At 46.2% G+C, this 25,000-nt stretch overlaps 1 protein-coding gene across 1 annotated transcript in view; it reads right to left on the minus strand.

The window, feature by feature from the left end:
• zmat4a (zinc finger, matrin-type 4a) overlaps positions 1–25,000 on the minus strand; it is a gene marked incomplete at both ends in the record, with an annotated part of 97,197 nt that overhangs the window by 13,321 nt on the left and 58,876 nt on the right. Inside the window, 3 exon segments of the mRNA XM_080499680.1 lie at positions 4,935–4,978; positions 4,981–5,033; positions 18,812–19,033. Coding sequence (XP_080355806.1) covers positions 4,935–4,978; positions 4,981–5,033; positions 18,812–19,033 — 319 coding nt within the window.

Below are 25,000 nucleotides of genomic sequence, written 5' to 3' on the forward strand. Positions count from 1 at the left end.
CCTTCATTCTGGGTTTGAGGAAGACGAGACGAACGCGCAGCCAAAGAAAGGAGGGAAGACGAGCAGGGAGTAAAGACGCCGAACGAAGACGAGCGTTAAGTCGGAGGTTTTCCCGTTTCTGTTGTCGCTGCGTCAGCAAATGGGAGCGGCGCCGGGTTGTTAGAGACGTATCGAAGTATCGATCCCTCATTAGTAACGCCGACCACAGCGAGCTAATTGGTTCCCCTCCCCCGACCCCGAAATTTAATTCTCTCGGTTAATTTGAGGGAGAGGACGGGGCGGAGTGTCGCCGCTGTTCGACGGCTCTGTTCACCGACGTCGGGACGCGACGGCGCCTCGTACCGATGGACGGTAGTGGGACAGGCGGTCGGCGTCCGCGGAGAGGACGCGCTAAACCCAAATGGTTCCCGATGGAGATGAAGCACCTCGCGTGGCGTCGGCGGAACATCGCCCTCGGGTGTGACGTGCTCCGAGGAGCGGCGGCGGCTGCGAGGATGTGCCCCTATATTTACATACTTACACTCGCCACACACACGCACAACCTCGTCTGCCCCGGGGAAACATGCAAATGGAACCATTGATGGAAACCACATCAATAACTGAGGGTACACACACACTGACGCACGTGTTGGAGTGAACCTTAATGGCTGAATGTGATTGACTGAGGCCAGCGGCGGGAGAGAGGCTAGCAAAACTGTGAATGTGCCTGGTCGTCTGTTCAATTCTATTTAAATTGTAGACAACCGACCGCCATTTCAAGGCAGGTTGACCGAGAAAAACCCAACAAGTCCACACGAGCAAGAATAAATCAAAAGATTGGTTCAGGTAAAGGGTAGGGATTCATACCCTGGTTCGGGTAAAGGTAGGGATTCATACCCTGGTTCAGGTAAAGGGTAGGGATTCATACCCTGGTTCAGGTAAAGGGTAGGGATTCATACTCTGGTTCAGGTAAAGGGTAGGGATTCATACCCTGGTTCGGGTAAAGGGTAGGGATTCATACCCTGGTTCAGGTAAAGGGTAGGGATTCATACCCTGGTTCAGGTAAAGGGTAGGGATTCATACTCTAGTTCAGGTAAAGGGTAGGGATTCATACCCTGGTTCAGGTAAAGGGTAGGGATTAATACCCTGGTTCAGGTAAAGGGTAGGGATTCATACCCTGGTTCGAGTAAAGGGTAGGGATTCATACCTTGGTTGAGGTAAAGGCTAGAGATTCATACCCTGGTTCAGGTAAAGGGTATGGGATTCATACCTTGGTTCAGGTAAAGGGTAGGGATTCATACCTTGGTTCAGGTAAAGGTAGGGATTCATACCCTGGTTCAGGTAAAGGGTAGGGATTCATACTCTGGTTCAGGTAAAGGGTAGAGATTCATACCCTGGTTCAGTAAAGGGTAGGGATTGATACTCTGGTTCAGGTAAAGGGTAGGGATTCATACTCTGGTTCAGGTAAAGGGCAGAGATTCATACCTGGTTCGAGTTAAGGGTAGGGATTCATACCCTGGTTCGGGTAAAGGTAGGGATTCATACCCTGGTTCAGGTAAAGGGTAGGGATTCATACCTTGGTTCAGGTAAAGGGTAGGGATTCATACCTTGGTTCAGGTAAAGGGTAGGGATTCATACCCTGGTTCAGGTAAAGGGTAGGGATTCAAACCCTGGTTCAGGTAAAGGGTAGGGATTCATACCCTGGTTCAGGTAAAGGGTAGGGATTCATACCCTGGTTCAGGTAAAGGGTAGGGATTCATACCCTGGTTCAGGTAAAGGGTAGGGATTCATACCCTGGTTCAGGTAAAGGGTAGGGATTCATACCCTGGTTTGGGTAGAAGATAACTGAAGAAGGATGGATGGTTTGCGGGTTCAAATCCCACCTGTGGGTTTGGTTCACAGTGAGTTTCGTAGGCGCAGAAGCCAAGAGTCGGTAAGTTAAACCTGACATTGTTTTCCTCATCGGCTCACGAGCGAATCGTATTCATTTATTGACGCTGGCGGCCTGAAAGGCTTATATATCATCGTAAACAGAAGCTTCTCTGAATGCAAGCTCAGTCTTTAGCAATTCCTCTCCTTCCTGTTGTCTCATAAAGAAACTCTACATCTCCTGAAGCTGCTCAGAGTCCCCCCCCCCCCCCGGGGGGGATTTCCTGAACCTGTGAGCCGTCGACCCGAAGCGTCCAGGTGATTAAGCGTCGAGGAGCCGATTCTCAGTTGGGTCACGTCGAGAGGAAACCCGTCACACATTGGACTCTGTAATGAGATCGACCCACCCGGACACTGACTGGTGGTACTGGAGTACAATCCATCAGTACCACTGCAGTGTTTTGGTGTCGACGAGCCAATGAAGACCTCGTGTCTGTACGTCTTAACAGAAACCATTTTTCACGGAGAAATGATCATTACTCATTCAACTTTGTGATATCGATATTACACTACATCCATCCATCCCTCCCTCTATCATCCATCCATCCCTCCATTAACCATCAGTAGCACCAGAGTTACAAATTCCCTGTGAAGTGTATTGTGTGTTCCGTTAGAATAGGGGTTTTCGTCAGGCATTACTTTGGACAGCCCCGGTCAGGTGATGGGGTCCTCGTGTTACGTCCGGTTGAACGGGAGTTTCTCTAGTAGCAATAAGACGGTAGTGAACCCCTCGTTACATGTTGAATGCGTTCGTGAAGAAGTGAGTCCTTAACAGTCGCCCAGCCTACAAGAGTTCATATTCAGCGTTAGGTCGGTAGATGTGTGTTTGCTAGCAGTTCCGTGTCAGCTAGCTCGGATGTGAACTGACGCTAATGCTAATCGGCTAACTCTGCACGTGTGTGACACCATAAGGGATTTAGTTCAGTTTATGGAGTATTATTACTACCGGTTATTGATTTGTAGGTTCTTTGTGTGTTACAGAAAAACATTCATTCTACATTCATCGTTCATTCGTTATCCATTCATTGTTCATCATTCGTCGGGAATACACGTTCTGTGTACTGCCAGCTGATTCCATTAAAAGGGATAACGTCAACACCTGGTGTCCATATCTGCTCTCTGACCGGAGTCGTCGTCTGGATGAAGTTGGTCCCAGCATCGTCGTCATTCACAAGCGCAGAATCCTCAATACTGAAGTTTGCTCGAATTAACCTCAAAGTGAAGTAATGGAAATGCAGTTCATGTGCAGTTGTTGTCAAAAACAATATTTCTCAACAACGACGATTTGATACTTGGCCGCTGAGTAAAAAAGATCCACTCGTTTATTTCCTCCCAACAGATTTTGATCTCACACAAGCTTCTTCAGGCACAAAGGGAAGATTCCAGAATCATCGTTTCAGGTTGAGATGAACCAAAAAACGCTTTACTGTCATTTTCCTTTCAGCCCTGCAGAGATTTCAGACACGCACACACACACACACACACGCACACGCACGCACACACACACACACACACACACACACACACGACCAGTGGAGCGGAAAAGCCTTTGTTCTCTCTGCGTAAACTGAGCAAATGGACCTAAATGCAGGCAAAGTTGTGGGCGATGGGGGGGGGGGGGGGGGCTGGGTTGGTTGGGGCGAAAGGTGGGAGCTGGAGGGGTCGCGTTGTGGCCTGACTTCCCCGTGTGAGCTGCTGCCTTGGTGGGGAGGGGAGGGGGGCGGGGGGACGGGGGACCCGGTGGCTCTGACAAGGCAGGCATCCACAACCTTAAAGCACGTCTACCGCTGCCAGCGTCCCCGAGAGAGAGAGAGAGAGAGAGAGAGAGAGAGAGAGAGAGAGAGAGAGAGAGAGAGAGAGGCTAACAGGGGGAATTAATTCTAGGACACGCACAGCCCCCCCCCCCCCCCCCCCCCCCCGTCAATTCACACCTTCTGGAAACGTCCAGAAATGAAGGAATAACGACGCAGAGCAGTGGGAGGTAAAACGGGGAAACAATAATAAACACAAATAGATAGGGATATCCCCCCCCCCCCCTCTCTCTCTCAAAAAACAACAACAACCCAGCACATGTAAAACTTGTGTGTCGGCGCCGCCGTAATTTGCGCATGCGTCGAGCAACGTGCTGCTTCCTCAAGTTGGAGGAGAAGCGGGGAGTTTTTTCAAGATGAAAGCAGCAGGAAAAAAAACAACAAAAAAACCCCCCAACAAATTTGGTGTCAGAAGTGGAGGTGAAGCCTTAAAGTCCCAGTGAAATGAAGGTTCCACCTCCAGAACTCTCTGGTGTCTCTTCTAGAACGTTTTCCTGCTAACTGGCTGAAGGGTAAAAATGTTAAAACACGACAATCTGAGAGAAAATAGCCGATAAACGGCGCTATTTCCTCTGCTGGGCGGAGCTTCTGACAATAATAGAGTGACATCACGAGTTGTGCACACGCCCAAGTTGTGTTTACATTATGGAGGATCAGAGTTTTGACCACGAAGAGGCTGAATTGAACAGATTTTATCATCATGGTCATTTCAAACCCAGTGATTGATGAAGAATGAGGAGATGAGTCCAGGTTTTACTTGATCGTCTACTAGCCGCCCGAGCTAGCGGATAGCCGCTACCCGCGCGAGCTAACGGCTAGTCGCTCCCGCTAGCCGTGCTCCTTTCCTCCCTCCCTGGTCTCTTCCAGGCTCAATCGTTCATCAAGGCTCATAAAACGTCAACTATAACTTCAAAACACTGTAAAAACTTCGCTATTTAAGAGGAAACAAGCCGATATAAACACAACAGGCTCGAGATCTGCACAACTCGTGATGTCACACTCACCAAGAAGGATTCCCCCGACTTCCTCGGCTGGAGATTCAAAATTCAAATAACTTTGTTATGCGACAACAGTGGTGGGGCAGAGTCGGAGGAACCTTACAAGTAGAAACCACAACTATCGTTTTTTGCAAAGTAGCGTTTTACATTTCCCCGGACTTTAAGAGCCTCCTGCTCTGCAGCGTCCTGCAGTGGGACGGAGGTCTGATCCACTCACTTGTTCTGGTGCTTGGAGCCCTGCAGGTGTGCGTGGGTACTAGCGCCACCGAGTTCAGCGTGACGCTGCAGACTTCACAGGTGTAGCTCCTCTTCAGGCCTGCGGATGAAGGAAACACAGACGCGAACGTTAGAAACGGGAGGAGACGAGGAGATGAATGCTCTCGTCCCGGCCCCCGGGCTCTCAGCCTCCACGGCGGCTTTCTTCATGCTAATGACGGCGCTCGCTCTGAAGCAAAAATAACAAAAACCAATCCATCAAGCCCGGACGGGCACTCCGAGAGGACGCCTCTCAGGTGAGCGTCTCCCCGATTGATTCCGCAGGTGTTGAAATGGAAGAAAATCAATTAAGGGGATGAAAAGTCATGCGATTCAAATCTGTAGGAGAACCAGACGATTTCACGGCTGCACCTCCCCCGCAGGAAAACGAGTTCACTGAGCCAGATTTCTATGTGACAACAACTTGACTGTTAAAAAAAAAAAACAAGAAGGCCGTTGCTGGGCTAATCCCCGCCGGAGGGCTTTCTATTTTCTCACAAAGCCAGCTCTAAGGCAGCACACTTGGTACACTAGAGGGTGTTCCATGGGTCCTAGTAGATAATTATGTAGAATCTGAAAGGTCTTCTTCATAAGCTATGTCAAAATACCGTCTCCAGAGCCCAAAAGGCGTTTTTATGCACTTAGTGACCCTGTGACCTGATATGCAAATTAGGTCAAGGTCACCATGGTGCCCCTTCTCCCCAGGTGGAGTGTCCATGTGTGAAGTTTGGTGACTGTGGGCCCAGGAACTGCTGAGAAATGAGGAGAAATGTTTATATGAAAATACATGTATTGTGCAACCATGACGAGCAAACTTCAGAACCCTACCAATCTTCAAGGTCAAGGTCAAGGTCAGGTCACTTGGTGTACTGGGAGGTTATCCCTGGAGTGTGTATCATGTGTGTATAACATTTCAGAGCCCTAGCTCAAAAACCTAGGCCTCCAGAGCCCAAAATGTGTTTTTAAGCACTTCGTGACCCTGTGACCTACTTAATAAGCAAATTAGGTCAAGGTCACCATAGTATCCCTTCCCCCCTCTGAGATGTATCCACATGTGAAGTTTGGTCACTGTGGGCCCAGGGGTTGCCGAGATATAGGTAGAAACGTTCGAACGGACGGACGTACGGACATACGGAGACTGTTTCAAGACCCCCCTTCGGGGCCTATCGGCCACGGCAGGGGATAATAAAAATGCTTTAAAAAACAGTGTTGCGTTTCTGCTGCAGCGGGCAGAAACACTGACAGCGATGTAGTTAGTCTGCGGGCCACCGGAGGGCGCCGGTGCTTGTTTTTGTAATGAAACCACGCAGAGAACAATGCACGACAAACATTCGTATGGACCGATCGAGGAATCGGATGCTGTGAGGGGGGAGACTCTCAACTGTCAGATGAAACTAGAATACGGACCACGAGTCACACGACGACGGCGGCGGCGGCCATGTTTGTTTACCCAGCGCACAAGCAGGAGGGAGGAGACGAGCATGTGCAGTAAGACGCTCCACGGGGGACGAAATCACGCCCCGTGAAGGAAATAAACCACCTTGGGCTTGAGAGTTCACACTCTCAGGCCACGCCCCCTCGCAACAGGCCACGCCCCCTCACGACAGTCGTCTTCACTTTTCAACTCGCGGCCTATTTCTCCGCTGTAAATGTTTCCATACTGCTTCAGTGATTAAAAAAAAAAGAGAACGTTTCTGTCAAACCGCAGGTTAAACGAGCCGACGGCTTCGAGCGACGCGTTCGGGCGCATCAGGTAAATCCGCCCTCCGAGCGGCGAGGTCACGTGTCGCTTTCTGCACAGATATTGAAACTTTTCCAAAGATTCGCCAGTTAAAAAGCGACCAAAAGGGAGACGTGGGATTGAAGCTGCAGGATTCAGTGTCACGCGCCTCTGCGCCAAGCTTTTCTTTCCTTCTTTCTTTCTTTCTCTTTCTTTTTTAAATCAGATGACAGATGAAGGCTCGTCTCATCGAGCAACGACACGAGTGGAAACGCCCTCCGTTTACAGAACCCTCCAGGTGACAACAAATCCAATCAGTCCCTGTCTTTTTCTTTCGCGGTGATAAATAACCCCCCCCCCCCTCCCTCCCTTCCCCCCCCTCCCCCTCGTTCTGCATGTGATAAAGGTCGTATTAAGCTGCGCTCCTGTTTGCCGCAAATTATGAGCAACCCGGTGTAACCGCCGTCGTGTCGCGCTAATCTTATTGCGCGATGAAAAATGCCGCCTCGAATCGCCTCGCCCTCACAATCCAGTTAACGCCTCCATGGATGCGCCTCGGAGCCGAAAGCCACGGGAGGATAAATGTCACCGCGCTCTCATCCAGGCACATTTTCATATCTTCGCCAATCCGATCGCCTCCGTGAGCGATCGGCTCGCAGGACGAGCGTCTCTCCAGGTGAAGTGAGAAGACTTTCTCAGACTTCCAGCGCTCAGACGTTCCCCGCAGCAGTGATGGCGGCAACGCCTTAATTAGTAAGGTGTTAATTAGTAGCACGTTAATAAGCAACACCTTAATTAGTAATGTGCTAATTAGTAACACGTTAATAAGTAACACCTTAATTAGTAATGTGCTAATTAGTAACACGTTAATTAGCTTTGTTCAGTAACCGAGTCAGCTAATGCATTACTATTTCCCAAACCAGTAATCAGATGAAAGTTACTTCTCCAAGTCCCTGTGCGTTACTACTGTAGCATTACTATTATATCATTACTACTGTAGCATTACTATTATATCGTTACTATTGTATCGTTACCACTGTAGCGTTACTATTATATCATTACTACTGTAGCATTACTATTATATCATTACTACTGTAGCATTACTATTATATCGTTACTATTGTATCGTTACTATTGTATCGTTACTATTATATCATTACTACTGTAGCATTACTATTATATCGTTACTACTGTAGCATTACTATTATATCATTACTATTGTATCATTACTACTGTAGCATTACTATTATATTGCTACTATTGTATCGTTACTATTGTATCATTACTACTGTAGCATTACTATTATATTGTTACTATTGTATCGTTACTATTGTATCATTACTACTGTAGCATTACTATTGTAGTGTCACTACTCCAAACGACACACACACACACACACACACACACACACACACACACACACACACACACACACACACACACACACACACACACACACACACACACACACACACCACACACACACACACACACACACACACACACACACACACAGGAAACAAGCGATGCTAACGAGCTGACACTATCATGCTCGCGATGCTAACTCTGTTTCGCGCTAAACTACTGCGGCGTTGGTGAAGTTCTGCGCTCTACCGAGTGCAGCTCTAGTTGTTGCAGTAGATTCGATCGGATCAGATAAATACTGCGACCGTCCACCAGGGTCCACAAACGAAAAACCCTTCAAAATAAGATGCGGAATGTACAAAACCCTAACAGACAATTTCAAACTTTAGTATGGAAGAAGTTACAAACTGCTTATGCTCTGGTGCGATCAATACTTTGAATAAATTGGAGAATTGAATCAATACACTGAGAACACTTTCCCTTTTCGGTCACATTTATGTTCCTTTTAACGACGCCTCAGCTTCACACGTCCTAAAAAAAGAAAACCTCTCGGAGCAACACGTGAATCATCACTGGTTGATTTCATTTCACATGCCAGGCTGCGTTGTCATGGAAACGGCATGAACTGATGAATCGGCGTCGATAAAGCACGAGACGAGTCTTTGGAAACCGATCGGCAGATCCAAAGGGGAAAAACTTTAAGACGTGATGAATGAGGACATTTAGAGACGCGAGCGGGTGAAACTTTACGAACTGTGAAATACTTTATTTTATTTTTTTAATAAAGTCATTCAATTTTATTCATTTCTAACAGAAACGTGTGAATTTTTCTGGATGCCGCTTAAGTTGAAACAGCTTTAGCGTGTCTGTGTACATTTGTATCACAGTGTGTAATCGGATTACACGTGAAACCACCCGGCTCACCCGACCAGCCCCAGGTTGCGTTGCCCAGTTGCGTTGCCCAGTTGAGTTGCTTAATTTGCTCCGTAGTAAATCTGTGGTTGTCTGTGGGCTAATTGAGAGCGACCCGCGGAGCCGCCGGGTGGCAGGTTGACGGATCGGCGCTATGGGGGGGGACCGTTTACAGGAAGGGGGGAAATAAAATTAAAAAAAAAAAAAAAAAAAAAAGGAGTTGCTGGTCTGGCGTTCACGCTAAATTAACCGGCGCCCATCTGCCCCACTCAAGATGCTGGAAGTGGAGCCTCATCGCTCTCCGGCGGAGGAGGAGCGGAAGGAAGGAACGCTCACGAAGCGGTGTTGCTAAACGAGGGACGCTACGATACCGAGTCCCGATACAAGAACTCGATCGACACCGTCAAGCTGTCAGTCATTTTAATCATGTTTAGGCGCGTAGCATCGCTGGTGTGAGCCCTGAAACACTTTAGCATGTAGCATGTCGCATCGTTGGTGTGAGCCCCGAAACACTTTAGCATGTAGCATGTCGCATCGCTGGTATGAGCCCTGAAACACTTTTAGCATGTAGCATGACTGGTGTGAGCCCTGAAACACTTTAGCATGTAGCATCACTGTGTGAGCCCTGAAACACTTTAGCATGTAGCATCGCTGGTGTGAGCCTGAAACACTTTAGCATGTAGCATCGCTGGTATGAGGCCTGAAACACTTTAGCATGTAGCACCGCTAGTGTGAGCTCTGAAACACTTTAGCATGTAGCATTGCTGGTATGAGCCCTGAAACACTATAGCATGTAGCATCGATAGTGTGAGCTCTGAAACACTTTAGCATGTAGCATCGCTGGTGTGAGCCCTGAAACACTTTAGCATGTAGCATCGATGGTGTGAGCTCTGAAACACTTTAGCATGTAGCATCATTGGTGTGAGCCCTGAGCGATTATGTCATCCTTTTCCCACAAATGATCGTTTTTGCCGACTTTGCGAGCCGGGGTTTTAGAATTCCCCCACTCTGGGTGCCGTGCTAACAAAAACCCTGTTTTCTTTATGTTTTTTTTACATATATTTCTTAATTTACATTAATGTTTTATCCCACACCCACCCTTTACCTTGAACATTAAAGAGTACCAGTATCGGTATCGGCGGGTATCGGTCCCTGTATTAACTCGTTATCAGACCGATACCAGACCTCAGTGTCACAACAGGACTCGTCCTCTCTGCGCTGGTTTGTGAAAGTCGTTCTTCTCGTTCCGTGTCTCTCGGAGCGCGGGCACGTTGGGCTGAACACCCACTGCGTCGACACAGATGGCGCCGCGGCGCCGCTTCGCTTCAGACCCACTTCAGATTCCAACGCCCGCCGCCATCATGCAGGTCACGATACATGTGGGGGGGGTGGAGGAAGGAAGGGGGGGGGCTCATTAATGAGAACTAAATGATCCGATAACTTTTTTTTTTTTTACATTTTCTGTGAATTTTGACACCAGAGTTGTTAATTTGCCCAAAAGCGCCCACAGCCTGGAAGAACAATACGTCACTGTTCAGAACACCGACTCAGACTTTCTTCTTCTTCTTCCTTTCCTTTTGGATTAACCACAAGTTGTTCATACTGCAGTGTCTGGATCGTATCGTCAAGGAGACGACTCTCTCCACCCTGGTGGTGTTTTTTTTGTAACAGTGAGGATTAAAAGGTGGTTTTAATTGGGTTTATTGTGAAGGACTGGTGGGAAATGAGCCACACCTCGATCTGCTGTGTGAACGAGTGCCGGTCAAACACACGACCAACGAGTTCACGGCAAGTCAAATGTTCACAGGATAAAAAAAGCTCCTGACAGCTTGACGCTTGAATTCACCCTTCAAATTAAAAGCTGGAAACAGAAAAAAAACCCCACAAACAGGTTGAGGTCACAGCGGAATGAAGGAAAGAGAAAATAGACAAGAGCTGATTTCTATTGGTCCCCGTCTCGTTACACCGTGATTATTATTGTAGCGTTACTATTGTAGCATTACTATTGTAGCATTACTATTGTAGCGTTACTATTGTAGCATTGCTATTGTAGCGTTACTAGTGTAGCGTTACTATTGTAGCGTTACTATTGTAGTGTTGCTATTGTAGCGTTACTATTGTAGCGTTACTATTGTAGCGTTGCTATTGTAGCGTTACTATTGGAGCATTACTATTGTAGCATTACTATTGTAGCGTTACTATTGTAGCATTGCTATTGTAGCGTTACTAGTGTAGCGTTACTATTGTAGCGTTACTATTGTAGCGTTGCTATTGTAGCGTTACTAGTGTAGCGTTACTAGTGTAGCATTACTATTGTAGCATTACTATTGTAGCATTGCTATTGTAGCGTTGCTATTGTAGCGTTACTATTGTAGCGTTACTATTGTAGCATTACTATTGTAGCATTGCTATTGTAGCGTTACTAGTGTAGCGTTACTATTGTAGCGTTACTATTGTAGTGTTGCTATTGTAGCGTTACCATTGTAGCGTTACTATTGTAGCGTTACTAGTGTAGTATTACTATTGTAGCATTACTATTGTAGCATTGCTATTGTAGCGTTGCTATTGTAACATTACTATTGTAGCGTTGCTATTGTAGCATTACTATTGTAGCATTGCTATTGTAGCATTGCTATTGTAGCGTTACTAGTGTAGCGTTACTATTGTAGCGTTACTATTGTAGTGTTGCTATTGTAGCGTTACCATTGTAGCGTTACTATTGTAGCGTTACTATTGTAGCGTTACTAGTGTAGTATTACTATTGTAGCATTACTATTGTAGCATTGCTATTGTAGCGTTGCTATTGTAACATTACTATTGTAGCGTTGCTATTGTAGCATTACTATTGTAGCGTTGCTATTGTAGCATTACTATTGTAGTATTACTATTCAAGCATTACTATTCTAGCATTACTATTGTAGTGTTGCTATTGTAGCATTACTATTGTAGCGTTTCCATTGTAGCGTTACTATCGTAGCATTACCATTGTAGCATTAACTATTGTAGGGTTACCATTGTAGCGTTACTATGGTAGGGTTACCATTGTAGCGTTACTATTGTAGGTTACCATTGTAGCGTTACCATTGTAGGGTTACCATTGTAGCGTTACCATTGTAGGGTTACCATTGTAGGGTTACCATTGTAGCGTTACTATTGTAGGGTTACCATTGTAGCGTTACTATTGTAGCGTTACTATTGTAGGGTTACCATTGTAGCGTTACTATTGTAGCGTTACTATTGTAGGGTTACCATTGTAGCGTTACTATTGTAGCGTTACTATTGTAGGGTTACCATTGTAAGCGTTACTATTGTAGGGTTACCATTGTAGCGTTACTATGGTAGAGTTACCATTGTAGCGTTACCATTGTAGGGTTACCATTGTAGGGCTACCATTGTAGCGTTACTATTGTAGGGTTACCATTGTAGCGTTACTATTGTAGGGTTACCATTGTAGCGTTACTATTGTAGGGTTACCATTGTAGCGTTACTATTGTAGCGTTGCTGAAGACTCCAGGAAGTCACACTCATGGTTTCCTTCTTTCCTCTCTCTCTCTCTCTCTCTCTCCTCTCTCTCTCTCTCTCTCTCTCTCTCTCTCTCTCTCTCTCTCTCTCCTCTCACTCTCTCTCTCTCTCTCTCTCTCTCTTCTCTCTCTCTCTCCTCTCTCTCTCCTCTCTCTCTCTCTCTTCTCTCTCTCTCTCCTCCCCCCCCCCCTCCCTCCCTCCCTCCCTCTCTGGCAGCACTAAACCTCCAGCAGCCCTCCTGCAAGACGAGACGCAGGGCCCGCGGGCGGGGGTTTCATCCCGCGGCTGCACGGCGGGAGATAAAGGCAGTGGACAGAGAGGGTGATGTCTAAGCCTCTTACAGGAGGCCATTATGTTCCTGCGCGGCGGAAACAATCCGGCAGCACTCGTCTCGTCGAGCTCCTTTGGTTTTCAATAATTACGGTATTATTCCGGGACTTTGACACCAGGAACATCGTCTCCCAGGCAGGGAGGACGGAATCTGGGCTCTGGAATCAGGCCGCCATAACAATCCAGCTTGGTAGTTTATTTTGACAGTCACCGGAATAACAATCCAACTTGGGAGTTTTATTTTGACAGTTACCGGGATAACAATCCAGCTTGGTAGTTTTAGTTTGACCAGTCACCGCTATAACAATCCAACTTGGGAGTTTTATATTTGACAGTTACCGGGATACAATCCAGCTTGGTAGTTATTAGTTTGACAGTCACCAGGATAACAATCCAACTTGGTAGTTTTATTTTGACAGTCACCGGAAAAAACAATCCAACTTGGTAGTTTTATTTTGACAGTCGCCGGAATAACAATCCAAATTAGTACTTTTATTTGATAGTCACCATAACAACAATCAACTTGGTAGCTTTATTTTGACAGTCACCATAATAACAATCCAAATCAGTACTTTTATTTTGACAGTCACCATAATAACAATCTAACTTGGTAGTTTTATTTTGACAGTCACCATAATAACAATCTAACTTGGTGGTTTTATTTTGACAGTCACCATAATAACAATCTAACTTGGTAGTTTTACTTTGACAGTCACTGGAATAACAATCCAACTTGGTGGTTTTATTTTGACAGTCACCGTATTAACTCCATTCCAGAGCAGGCGCTACGCCGTTCCGTGCGGCTGCCTGAAGCAGCGTCCGTCTCCTCCGGAGCGCCGCAGCAGAGCTTCGCTCATTTAATCACTTTAATGAGTTTTAAACATTTAAACATCAACTTATTAAAAAATGTTCTTCAATAAAACAAACCTGACTGTTTGTGTCTCGGCGACGACGCCTCTGAGGAACGACGCTAAACAGTGGAGTTTCTATTTTAATCAGAGGGGCTGCATTTCAAATAAAGCAGGATTTAATATATCGCCTGCAATGTAGAACGACGACACCCTGGAGACGAAGCTGTTGGTGACACTCGTCTTCTGGGTGGACAGAACGACTCCCTCGTCTTCTGGGTGGACGGAACGACTCCCTCGTCTTCTGGGTGGACGGAACGACTCCATCGTCTCTGGGTGGACGGAAGGACTCCCTCGTCTCTGGGTGGACGGAACGACTCCATCGTCTATGGGTGGACGGAACGACTCCCTCGGTCTCTGGGTGGACGGAACGACTCCATCGTCTCTGGGTGGACAGAAGACTCCCTTGTCTTCTGGGTGGACGGAACGACTCCATCGTCTCTGGGGTGGACAGAATGACTCCCTTGTCTTCTGGGGTGGACGGAACGACTCCATCGTCTCTGGGTGGACGGAATGACTCCCTCGTCTTCTGGGTGGGACGGAACGACTCCATCGTCTCTGGGTGGACGGAATGACTCCCTCGTCTTCTGGGTGGACGGAAACGACTCCATCGTCTCTGGGTGGACGGAATGACTCCCCTCGTCTTCTGGGTGGACGAACGACTCCATCGTCTCTGGGTGGACGGAATGACTCCCTCGTCTTCTGGGTGGACGGAACGACTCCATCGTCTCTGGTGGACGGAATGACTCCCTCGTCTTTCTGGGTGGACGGAACGACTCCATCGTCTCTGGGTGGACGGAATGACTCCCTCGTCTTCTGGGTGGACGGAACGACTCCATCGTCTCTGGGTGGACAGAACGACTCCCCTCGTCTCTGGGTGGACGGAACGACTCCCTCGTCTCTGGGGTGGACGGAACGACTCCCCTCGTCTCTGGGTGGACAGAACGACTCCATCGTCTCTGGGTGGACAGAACGACTCCCTTGTCTCTGGGTGGACAGAACGACTCCCTCATTGGGTGAACGACGGAACGACTGGTTTACAAAACAATTTGTTCCTGTGAATCTGTGTGGAGGAGTCGTTTTCAAAAGACGTCCGTTTACAGTGGAGCAGCAGAAACGCTGGAAACGATTCACAAAACATGTGGAGAACTGTCAAAATAAAAGTACCAAGTTGGATTGTTATTACGGTGACTGCCAAAATAAAAGTACTAGTTTGGATTGTTATTATGGTGACTGTCAAAATAAAAGTACTAGTTTGGATTGTTATTACAGTGACTGTCAAAATAAAAGTACTAATTTGGATTGTTATTACGGTGACTGTCAAAATAAAAGTAGAGATAGATAGATAGATAGTCTCCTATTGTTTCCTATTCGTTTCCTTCCCCTCCTCATCCTCCTCCTCCTCCCTCCTGTCCTCCTCCCTCTCTCTCTCCTCCTCCTCCTCCTCCTTCCTGCTCCTCTCTCCTCCTCCTCTCCTCTCTCTCCTCCCCTCCTCCTCCTCTTCCTCTTCCCTCCTCCTCCTCCTCCTCTTCTTCCTCCTTCCCTCTCCTCCTCCTACTCTTCTTCCTCCCTCCTCCTCTCCTCCTCCTCCTCCTCCTCCTCCTCCTCCTCTCCTCCCCTCCTCCTCCTCCTCCTCTCCTCCCCTTCCCCTCTTCCCTCTCCACCTCTCTTCCTCCTGCCTCCTCCCCCCCTCCTCCTCCTCCCCTCCATCACGTCGGTTCTCCACAGCTCCATAAAACAACAACAACAACAACAACGAGCCTCCGTCTTTTCTCGGAGCCGTTCAATATTTCATCTCCGTCAGACGGACGGAGGAGACGGACGGAGGAGTGGAGGAGTGGAGGAGTGGAGGACAGGAGTGGAGGTGGAGTGCTTCCTGACAAACAGCCCACCCGACTTACTTATTTATTCATTTCTATTCTTTATTTATCTTTTCGCCGTCGCCGTCCTGCGACTCGTCGCACCGATAGAATAAAATGCTGACGCAGCAGGTTTTCTATTCTTTCTTTAAACTTTATGCCTTAAAAAGAAAAAAAGAAAATCGGCGACACTCCGGTTTATTAGATTCTGTTTTTAAAACAAAGGGAAAAAAAAGACGTACTGGTTTCTATACATTTTTAATATGAAGGTTGGAGATCGACTGTAAAACAAAGATTCTAATATTGTGGCTGAAGCTTTATTAATATTAAAGAGGAGGAGGAAGAGGAGGAGGAGGAGGAAGAGGAGGAGGAGGAGGAAGAAGAGGAAGAGGAAGAGGAGGAGGAAGAGGAAGAGGAAGAGGAAGAGGAAGAGGAAGAGGAAGAGGAAGAGGAGGAGGAAGAGGAAGAGGAAGAGGAAGAGGAAGAGGAGGAGGAGGAGGAGGAAGAAGAGGAGGAAGAGGAAGAGGAAGAGGAAGAAGAGGAAGAGGAGGAGGAAGAGGAAGAGGAAGAGGAAGAGGAAGAGGAAGAGGAAGAGGAAGAAGAGGAAGAAGAAGAGGAAGAGGAGGAGCCATTAAGTCCTGATTAAGAAAATAATTGTGTTGTTGTTTATTGTTTTAAAAGACAAATATTTCAGACTGAACATTTAAAAAAAGTGTTAAAAAAACTGATAGAATTAAATAAAAAATGTAAATTAAACCAGGCTGAAGAAACTCAAGCTTTAACTCAGTTTAACCAAACTGGTTCAACCAAACGTTCACCAGGAGGTAGGAAACCCACAAGGAACAGTAGAGAACATCAGAAGTCTACTTCTACTGGCCTCTACTGTCTTCTACTGGCCTCTACTGGTCTCTACTGGACTCTACTGGACTCTACTGGTCTCTACTGGTCTCTACTGGTCTCTACTGTCTTCTACTGCCCTCTACTGTCCTCTACTGGCCTCTACTGGTCTCTACTGGGCTCTACTGTCTTCTACTGGCCTCTACTGGTCTCTACTGGTCTCTACTGGTCTCTACTGTCTTCTACTGCCCTCTACTGTCCTCTACTGGCCTCTACTGGTCTCTACTGGCCTCTACTGTCTTCTACTGTCCTCTACTGGTCTCTACTGGTCTCTACTGGTCTCTACTGGCCCCTACTGTCTTCTACTGCCCTCTACTGGTCTCTACTGGTCTCTACTGGTCTCTACTGGCCCCTACTGTCTTCTACTGCCCTCTACTGTCCTCTACTGGCCTCTACTGGTCTCTACTGGTCTGTACTGGCCCCTACTGTCTTCTACTGCCCTCTACTGTCCTCTACTGGCCTCTACTGGCCTCTACTGGCCTCTACTGGTCTCTACTGCCCTATACTGGTCTCTACTGTCCTCTACTGGTCTCTACTGGTCTCTACTGTCCTCTACTGGTCTCTACTGTCCTCTACTGGTCTCTACTGGTCTCTACTAGCCTCTACTGTCCTCTACTGTCCAGCCGCTGTGGAACTCGACCACTAAATCATGTCTTCAGTAGCGACGCTCGATTCTCCCGCCGCCTGAGAGGCGTGAGGTGGGAGAGGCCGTCCAATCAGCTGTGAGGAGCCCCCCCCCCCACCTCCCCACCACCACCTCCCCCCCTCACCTCCCCCCCCTCACCTCCCCCCCACCCTCCCCCCCACCCTCCCCGCCACGCACCGATGCCCTTTACGACACCTCTGGGCTCCTTCTGCTCTCCTGGCAGGCGGCAGCCCTCCACCCCTCCACCCCTCCACTCCTCCACCCCTCCACTCCTCCACCCCTCCACCCCTCCATCCCTCCACTCCTCCACTCCTCCACCAGCTGGAATAATGTTTGGAATTGGTATTGACATATTGTGGCTGAGAGACGACAAGCAGGAGCTGCTCCTCCTCCTCCTCCTCCTCCTCCTCCTCCTCCTCCTCCTCCTCCTCCTCCTCCTCCTCTTTCTCCCCCCTCCTCCTCCTCCTCTTCCTCCTTCTTCCTCCTCCTCCTCTTCTTCCTCCTTCCTCCTCCTCCTCCCCCTCCTTCCTCCTCCTCCTTCCTTTTCCTCTTCCTCTTCCTCCCCCTCCTCTTCCTCCCCTCCTTCCTTCTCCTCCTCCTCCTCCTCTTCCCCCTCATCCCCCCCTCCTCTCCTTCCTCCTCTTCATCTTCCCTCTCCTCCTCCTCAAAACTATCAAGACTAAAATGTAAAATTAAAGGTTATTATGGCAGCAGTCCAGAAAACTCAAAATAACATTTTAATATAACAAACTATTGGGATGCTTTTTGTTTCAAAGCTTCTTTTACTAAAAGTCACAAGAGCGTGTTGGAGAAATATTTTACAAGCAGAAGGTTTGATCCCTGTGGCCAATCAGCCAATAGGATCGCAGCTCCCGGAGCCGTCGCTTCGCTTCAGCGTCACTCTTCAACCACGAAGGTCATGGGAACGCGAGGCCGCCTCCCCCTCCGACCGGCAGCCAATAGGAAAGAAGCCCCGAGGTCACGAGCCTCATCAACGCCACGATTGGTCCCTCACTGTCTCTGCAGGCGACTGTTAGAAAAGTCCCTCCTGTCTCCTTTCCTATCCACTTCTCCTTAACCCTGCGGTGACGTCACGGGGTAAAGGAGAAGGTGTTAGGAGGCTTCCTAAAGGAGCTAGGAAAGGTGTTAGGAGGCTTCCAAAAGGAGTTAATGGAAGGTGTTAGGAGGCTTTCTCAAGGAGTTAAAGAAAGGTGTTAGGAGGCTTTCTCAAGGAGTTAGGAAAGGTGTTAGGAGGCTTCCTAAAGATGTTAGGAAAGGAGTTAGGAGGCTTCCTAAAGGAGTTAAGGGAAGGTGTTGGGAGGCTTCCTAAAGGAGTTAAGGAAAGGTGTTGGGAGGCTTCCTAAAGGAGTTAAGGGAAGGTGTTGGGAGGCTTCCTAAAGGAGTTAAGGGAAGGTGTTGGGAGGCTTCCTAAAGGAGTTAAGGGAAGGTGTTAGGAGGCTTCCTAAAGATGTTAGGAAAGGAGTTAGGAGGCTTCCTAAAGGAGTTAAGGAAAGGTGATGGAAACCAACCGAGGCTGAGTCGAGTAGGAACCAGTGGAAAAGCGCTAGAAGCTCCAAACAGAGTAGGTCCACCTCCCTCACCCCCCTTCCCTGCACCCCCCCCCCCCCCACAACATGGTTAACAGTCATTTAAAAGAAAAAAAGAAAGATGGCGGCCGACCTTTCATCTCCCCCATGTCCAGGGTCTTCCCCAGCTGCTGCAGCAGGTCGGCCCTGGCGGCGTTCTTCTTGTGCTTCTTGCCGTCGTAGTGCTGCTGAGCCATGCCGGGGTTGTTGAACCAGGCGTTGCATAGCTGGCAGTAGCGGTCCGAGTCGCGGCGTTGCCGCGGGGACGTCACGGGGGAGGTGTCCGGGGAGCTCTTCACCGGGCTGGGCGACGCCTCTGCGGGACGACGGGGGAGAAAAACCACAATGAGGGAACTTTTTTCACGACCAAAAAACAAACAAACAACAATGGAAGAATCCATAAAAAGTTCAAAGGAGTTCAAAGCAGCGTTTACATAGGTGATGCGTTCAGGTGCATCACGTAACTCCAACCATTTCTTTTGGGGTTTTTTTCTATTCTTTTCAGATTAATAGCGGGTGATTGTTTGAAATGTCTTCAGACGTTACGAAAAAGGGCCACGGTGATGTGGAGATTCCCAGCGTGGAAATGGAGGAGAAAAAAAAAAACAAAGCAAACCACACATCATTTTATACATTAGCCAAACGAACCATGACGGAAACTCCTAAAATCAATTGTTTCTGCTTCACGTACTTCAAACAGGCGACGACCGCGTGTGTCAAAGACGCTTCAAAACACAAGTTGGCTTTTCAAAGTGGAAAATTGTGGCCAAGAGACAGAAAGCAGGGAAAGGCTTTAATGAGCGGCGATCGGCGGTGGCGGTTAGCGGTTAGCGGTGGCCGGGGCCTCTGAATAACAAGCTGTTATCTTCATTAAAGGCCCGAAGAGCAAAAAAAACTAAATTGTACTTGGCAAACGGAGTAAAGAGCCTGTTCTTCTCCAGGCTGCCCACTTGTGCCTTCACGCATGGATGACGGCGTTAAACCCCCCCGGACGAGCGCCGCGCCGCCGCACCACCGCCGCGCCGCTGCCGCGCCGCCACACCGCCGCCGACACAAAACGGCGCTATCAGCTTTAATCAGCTTTCACAGTCCGCCACTCGGCTCAACCTCAGTCAACGCTGAGCCTCGTCCCGTTACACCAGTCAACTCTTCAAAATGGCAAAAAACAAAGTGGGGGGGTTGGGGGGGGAGGGGGGAGGGGGAGGGGGGACCCAAACCAGATCCAAACCGCCGACGCAGCAGTTTTTTTATTTCACATGCAGGAGTCGCCAACCTTCATGAAATAGAATTTGTCTGCTTGTAAATTATCTGAAGGGAAAATTAAAATGAAAATAATAATAATTGTTTTAATAAGTGTAAAAAGTGAGGTCGCCTTCATGAAGCGTCTCACTTTACAAATATTTCATCACGTTTTTCAGTTTTATGGCCATTTTTAATTAAAAAAAAACTGTCTTCTCGTCGTTGATTTTCCAGCTTCAGTAATTCTAGTCATTCTAGTAATTCTATACTCTTCTTCAGTAATTCTATACTCTTCTTCAGTAATTCTATACTCTTCTTCAGTAATTCGATACTCTTCTTCAGTAATTCTAGTAATTCTATACTCTTCTTCAGTAATTCTATACTCTTCTTCAGTAATTCGATACTCTTCTTCAGTAATTCTAGTAATTCTATACTCTTCTTCAGTAATTCTATCCTCTTCTTCAGTAATTCTATACTCTTCTTCAGTAATTCTAGTAATTCTATAACTTCTTCAGTAATTCTAGTAATTCTACACTCTTCTTCAGTAATTCTATACTCTTCTTCAGTAATTCTAGTAATTCGATACTCTTCTTCAGTAATTCTATACTCTTCTTCAGTAATTCTAGTAATTCTATACTCTTCTTCAGTAATTCTATCCTCTTCTTCAGTAATTCTATACTCTTCTTCAGTAATTCTAGTAATTCTATAACTTCTTCAGTAATTCTAGTAATTCTACACTCTTCTTCAGTAATTCTATACTCTTCTTCAGTAATTCTAGTAATTCGATACTCTTCTTCAGTAATTCTATACTCTTCTTCAGTAATTCTATACTCTTCTTCAGTAATTCTAGTAATTCTATACCTTCTTCAGTAATTCTAGTAATTCTATACTCTTCTTCAGTAATTCTATACTCTTCTTCAGTAATTCTAGTAATTCTATACCCTTCTTCAGTAATTCTATACTCTTCTTCAGTAATTCTATACTCTTCTTCAGTAATTCTAGTAATTCTATACCCTTCTTCAGTAATTCTATACTCTTCTTCAGTAATTCTATACTCTTCTTCAGTAATTCTAGTAATTCTATACCCTTCTTCAGTAATTCTATACTCTTCTTCAGTAATTCTATACCCTTCTTCAGTAATTCTATACCTTCTTCAGTAATTCTAGTAATTCTATACTCTTCTTCAGTTTATCTAGTAATTCTATACTCTTCTTCAGTAATTCTATACCCTTCTTCAGTAATTCTATACCTTCTTCAGTAATTCTAGTAATTCTATACTCTTCTTCAGTAATTCTAGTAATTCTATACTCTTCTTCAGTAATTCTATACCCTTCTTCAGTAATTCTATACTCTTCTTCAGTAATTCTATACTCTTCTTCAGTAATTCTAGTAATTCTATACCCTTCTTCAGTAATTCTATACTCTTCTTCAGTAATTCTAGTAATTCTATACCTTCTTCAGTAATTCTAGTAATTCTATACTCTTCTTCAGTAATTCTATACCTTCTTCAGTAATTCTAGTAATTCTATACTCTTCTTCAGTAATTCTATACTCTTCTTCAGTAATTCTAGTAATTCTATACTCTTCTTCAGTAATTCTATACTCTTCTTCAGTAATTCTAGTAATTCTATACTCTTCTTCAGTAATTCTATACTCTTCTTCAGTAATTCTAGTAATTCTATACCTTCTTCAGTAATTCTAGTAATTCTATACTCTTCTTCAGTAATTCTATACTCTTCTTCAGTAATTCTAGTAATTCTATACCCTTCTTCAGTAATTCTAGTAATTCTATCCTCTTCTTCAGTAATTCTAGTAATTCTATACTCTTCTTCAGTAATTCTATACTCTTCTTCAGTAATTCTAGTAATTCTATACCCTTCTTCAGTAATTCTATACTCTTCTTCAGTAATTCTAGTAATTCTATACCTTCTTCAGTAATTCTAGTAATTCTATACTCTTCTTCAGTAATTCTATACCTTCTTCAGTAATTCTAGTAATTCTATACTCTTCTTCAGTAATGCTATACTCTTCTTCAGTAATTCTAGTAATTCTATTCTCTTCTTCAGTAATTCTATACTCTTCTTCAGTAATTCTAGTAATTCTATCCTCTTCTTCAGTAATTCTATCCTCTTCTTCAGTAATTCTAGTAATTCTACACTCTTCTTCAGTAATTCTAGTAATTCTATACTCTTCTTCAGTAATTCTAGTAATTCTATACTCTTCTTCAGTAATTCTAGTAATTCTATACCTTCTTCAGTAATTCTAGTAATTCTACACACTTCTTCAGTAATTCTATTCTTCTATGGATTAAATGTCAGTTCACTTTGCTGTTCAGACACAAACAAACATTAACGTCGGTTTTCTTTTCTTGGCTTCACAGTTTGTTTGACATTGATGATGGAAAAGGACGAGTTGCTTTTCCTTTTTTAAGCAGAAGCGTCGTCAGAACAACATGAATCATCTGACGGTCCTGATTTATCATCAAGTCAAGGAGACGGTGCCACTTTTCAGAACTGCAGCCTGAAGCTCCTGAGTCACAGACAGACGGCCTGGTGGAGCTCTGTGGCCCCGCCCAGTGGGAGGGGCCAAGGTGCACCATGTGGGAGGGGCCAAGGGCCGCTCAGTGGGAGGGGCCAAGGGGCACCATGTGGGAGGGGCCAAGGGCCGCCATGTGGGAGGGGCCAAGGGGCACCATGTGGTTTCTGGTTGTTGTTGTGCGGTAACGTTTTGTTGTAATGTTTTGTTGTTGTGCTGTAATGTTATGTTGTAACTTTTTGTTATTGTGTTGTAGCGTTTTGTTGTTGTGTTGTAGCGTTTTGTTGTTGTGTTGAAGCTTTTTGTTGTGTTGTAACATTTTGTTATTGTGTTGTAGCTTTTTGTTGTGTTGTAACATTTTGTTATTGTGTTGTAACATTTTGTTGTTGTGTTGTAATGTTTTGTTGTTTTGTTGCAACATTTTGTTGTGTTGCAACGTTTTGTTAGTGTTGTAAAGTTTTGTTGTAACATTTTGTTGTTGTGTTGTAACATTTTGTTATTGTGTTGTAAAGTTTTGCTGTAACTTTGTTGTTGTGGCTTTTTATTGTTTTGTTGTAACTTTATATTGTTATGTTGTGGATTTTTTCTATTGTGTTGTAACGTTTTGTTGTGACTTTATGTTGTTGTGGCCTTTTATTGTTTTGTTGTAACTTTTTGTTGTGTCGCAGCTTTTATCGGTTGTGGCGGTTGTGTTGTGTGTTGTGTTGTGTTGGTTGTGTTGTGGCGTTGGCCCGCTGGGCCACCGTACTGCCCGGTACAAAGCAGAACATGAATATGAACACATGTAAAACAGAACCTAATGAACACACAGAACATGAAAGGATCGATAAAAGTCATCGGCGACTCAAAAAGCTTGGTTCCTAAAAACGGCCTGTAGTTCCCCACAATCACCAGCAGGGCGACACACTCCTGCTGCAGCGCCACGTCGGGTCCGTCCATGTTTATCAACAACAACAACAACAACAAGTGATAGAAGGACTGCGACTCGGAGGTTTTCCTGTCGTCCTCGGAGAATTCATGGTGGCGGTATAATTAGTCGTATTCACATCACTTAGCGTTCGTCTCCGGGGAAACGCGCCGCCGTCTTGTTAGCAGCAAAGCGCTCATTTCAAACAGCGGCTTTACATAAACAGCTTTATTTTTGCGTTAATGCAAATACTTTTTCTTTCCTTTAAAAAAAAAAAAAAAAAAGAATTATACAGCAGTGTTTGTTTGGGATTTATTAAAAACATCAGAAGAGTTGGGAGGTTTGCGGCGAACACGTTTGTCGCCTGTCAATTTAGTAGGAATTGCGTGAAAATCCTTGTCATCGCCGGCCGGCTCAGTTCGTCACGGGGAGAAATCATCACATATCAAAGGTACAGTACCACAAAAACAGCGAAAATACAAAAGGTTTTCAGTTGGATTAAAAAAAAAAAAGAATCCGCTCCAGTGTGTGTGTGTGTGTGCCGGCAGGAGACGAGGGGAAGGTAGAGCTATTTAATGTAGAGTAATAAAGTCGACTCCACCTCTCAGGATGATAAACTTTCCCTCCGTCTCCGAGGAGAAAAACAAAATATCTCATCCTGGAGATTTATCACCGTCTGTCAGGATCAAATCCCACGAGGAGCTGGAAACCTGCACTGCAGAACGTCTGTCCTGTACTGAGGAACGCTGGGGAACACTGGGGAACCCTGAGGAACACTGGGGAACCCTGGGGAACGCTGGGGAACACTACTGAGGAACATTGGGGAACATTGGGGAACACTGGGGAACACTGGGGAACACTGAGGAACACTGGGGAACACTACTGAGGAATGCTGGGGAACACTGGGGAACCCTGAGGAACATTGGGGAACCCTGGGGAACACTGGAGAACACTGAGTAACACTTGGGAACACTGGAGAACACTGGGGAACACTGGGGAACACTGGGGAACCCTGGGGAACACTGAGGAACATTGGGGAACACTGAGGAACATTGGGGAACACTGAGGAACACTGAGGAACACTGGGGAACATTGGGAACACTACTGAGTAACACTGAGGAACATTGGGGAACACTGGGGAACACTGGGGAACATTGGGGAACACTGAGGAACATTGGGGAACACTGAGGAACACTGGGGAACCCTGAGGAACATTGGGGAACGCTGGGAACACTGGGGAACATTGGGAACACTACTGAGTAACACTGAGGAACACTGGGGAACATTGGGGAATGCTGGGGAACACTGGGGAACACTGAGGAACACTGAGGAACACTGGGGAACCCTGAGAAACATTGGGGAACCCTGAGGAACATTGGGGAACGCTGGGGAACACTGGGGAACATTGGGAACACTACTGAGTAACACTGAGGAACACTGGGGAACACTGGGGAACACTGAGGAACACTGAGGAACACTACTGAGGAACATTGGGGAACATTGGGGAACACTGGGGAACATTGGGGAACACTACTGAGGAACACTGGGGAACACTGAGGAACACTACTGAGGAACACTGAGGAACATTGGGGAACACTACTG

The sequence above is a fragment of the Blennius ocellaris genome (genome assembly GCF_963422515.1).
Source record: "Blennius ocellaris genome assembly, chromosome: 7".
Classification (NCBI taxonomy): Eukaryota; Metazoa; Chordata; class Actinopteri; order Blenniiformes; family Blenniidae; genus Blennius; species Blennius ocellaris.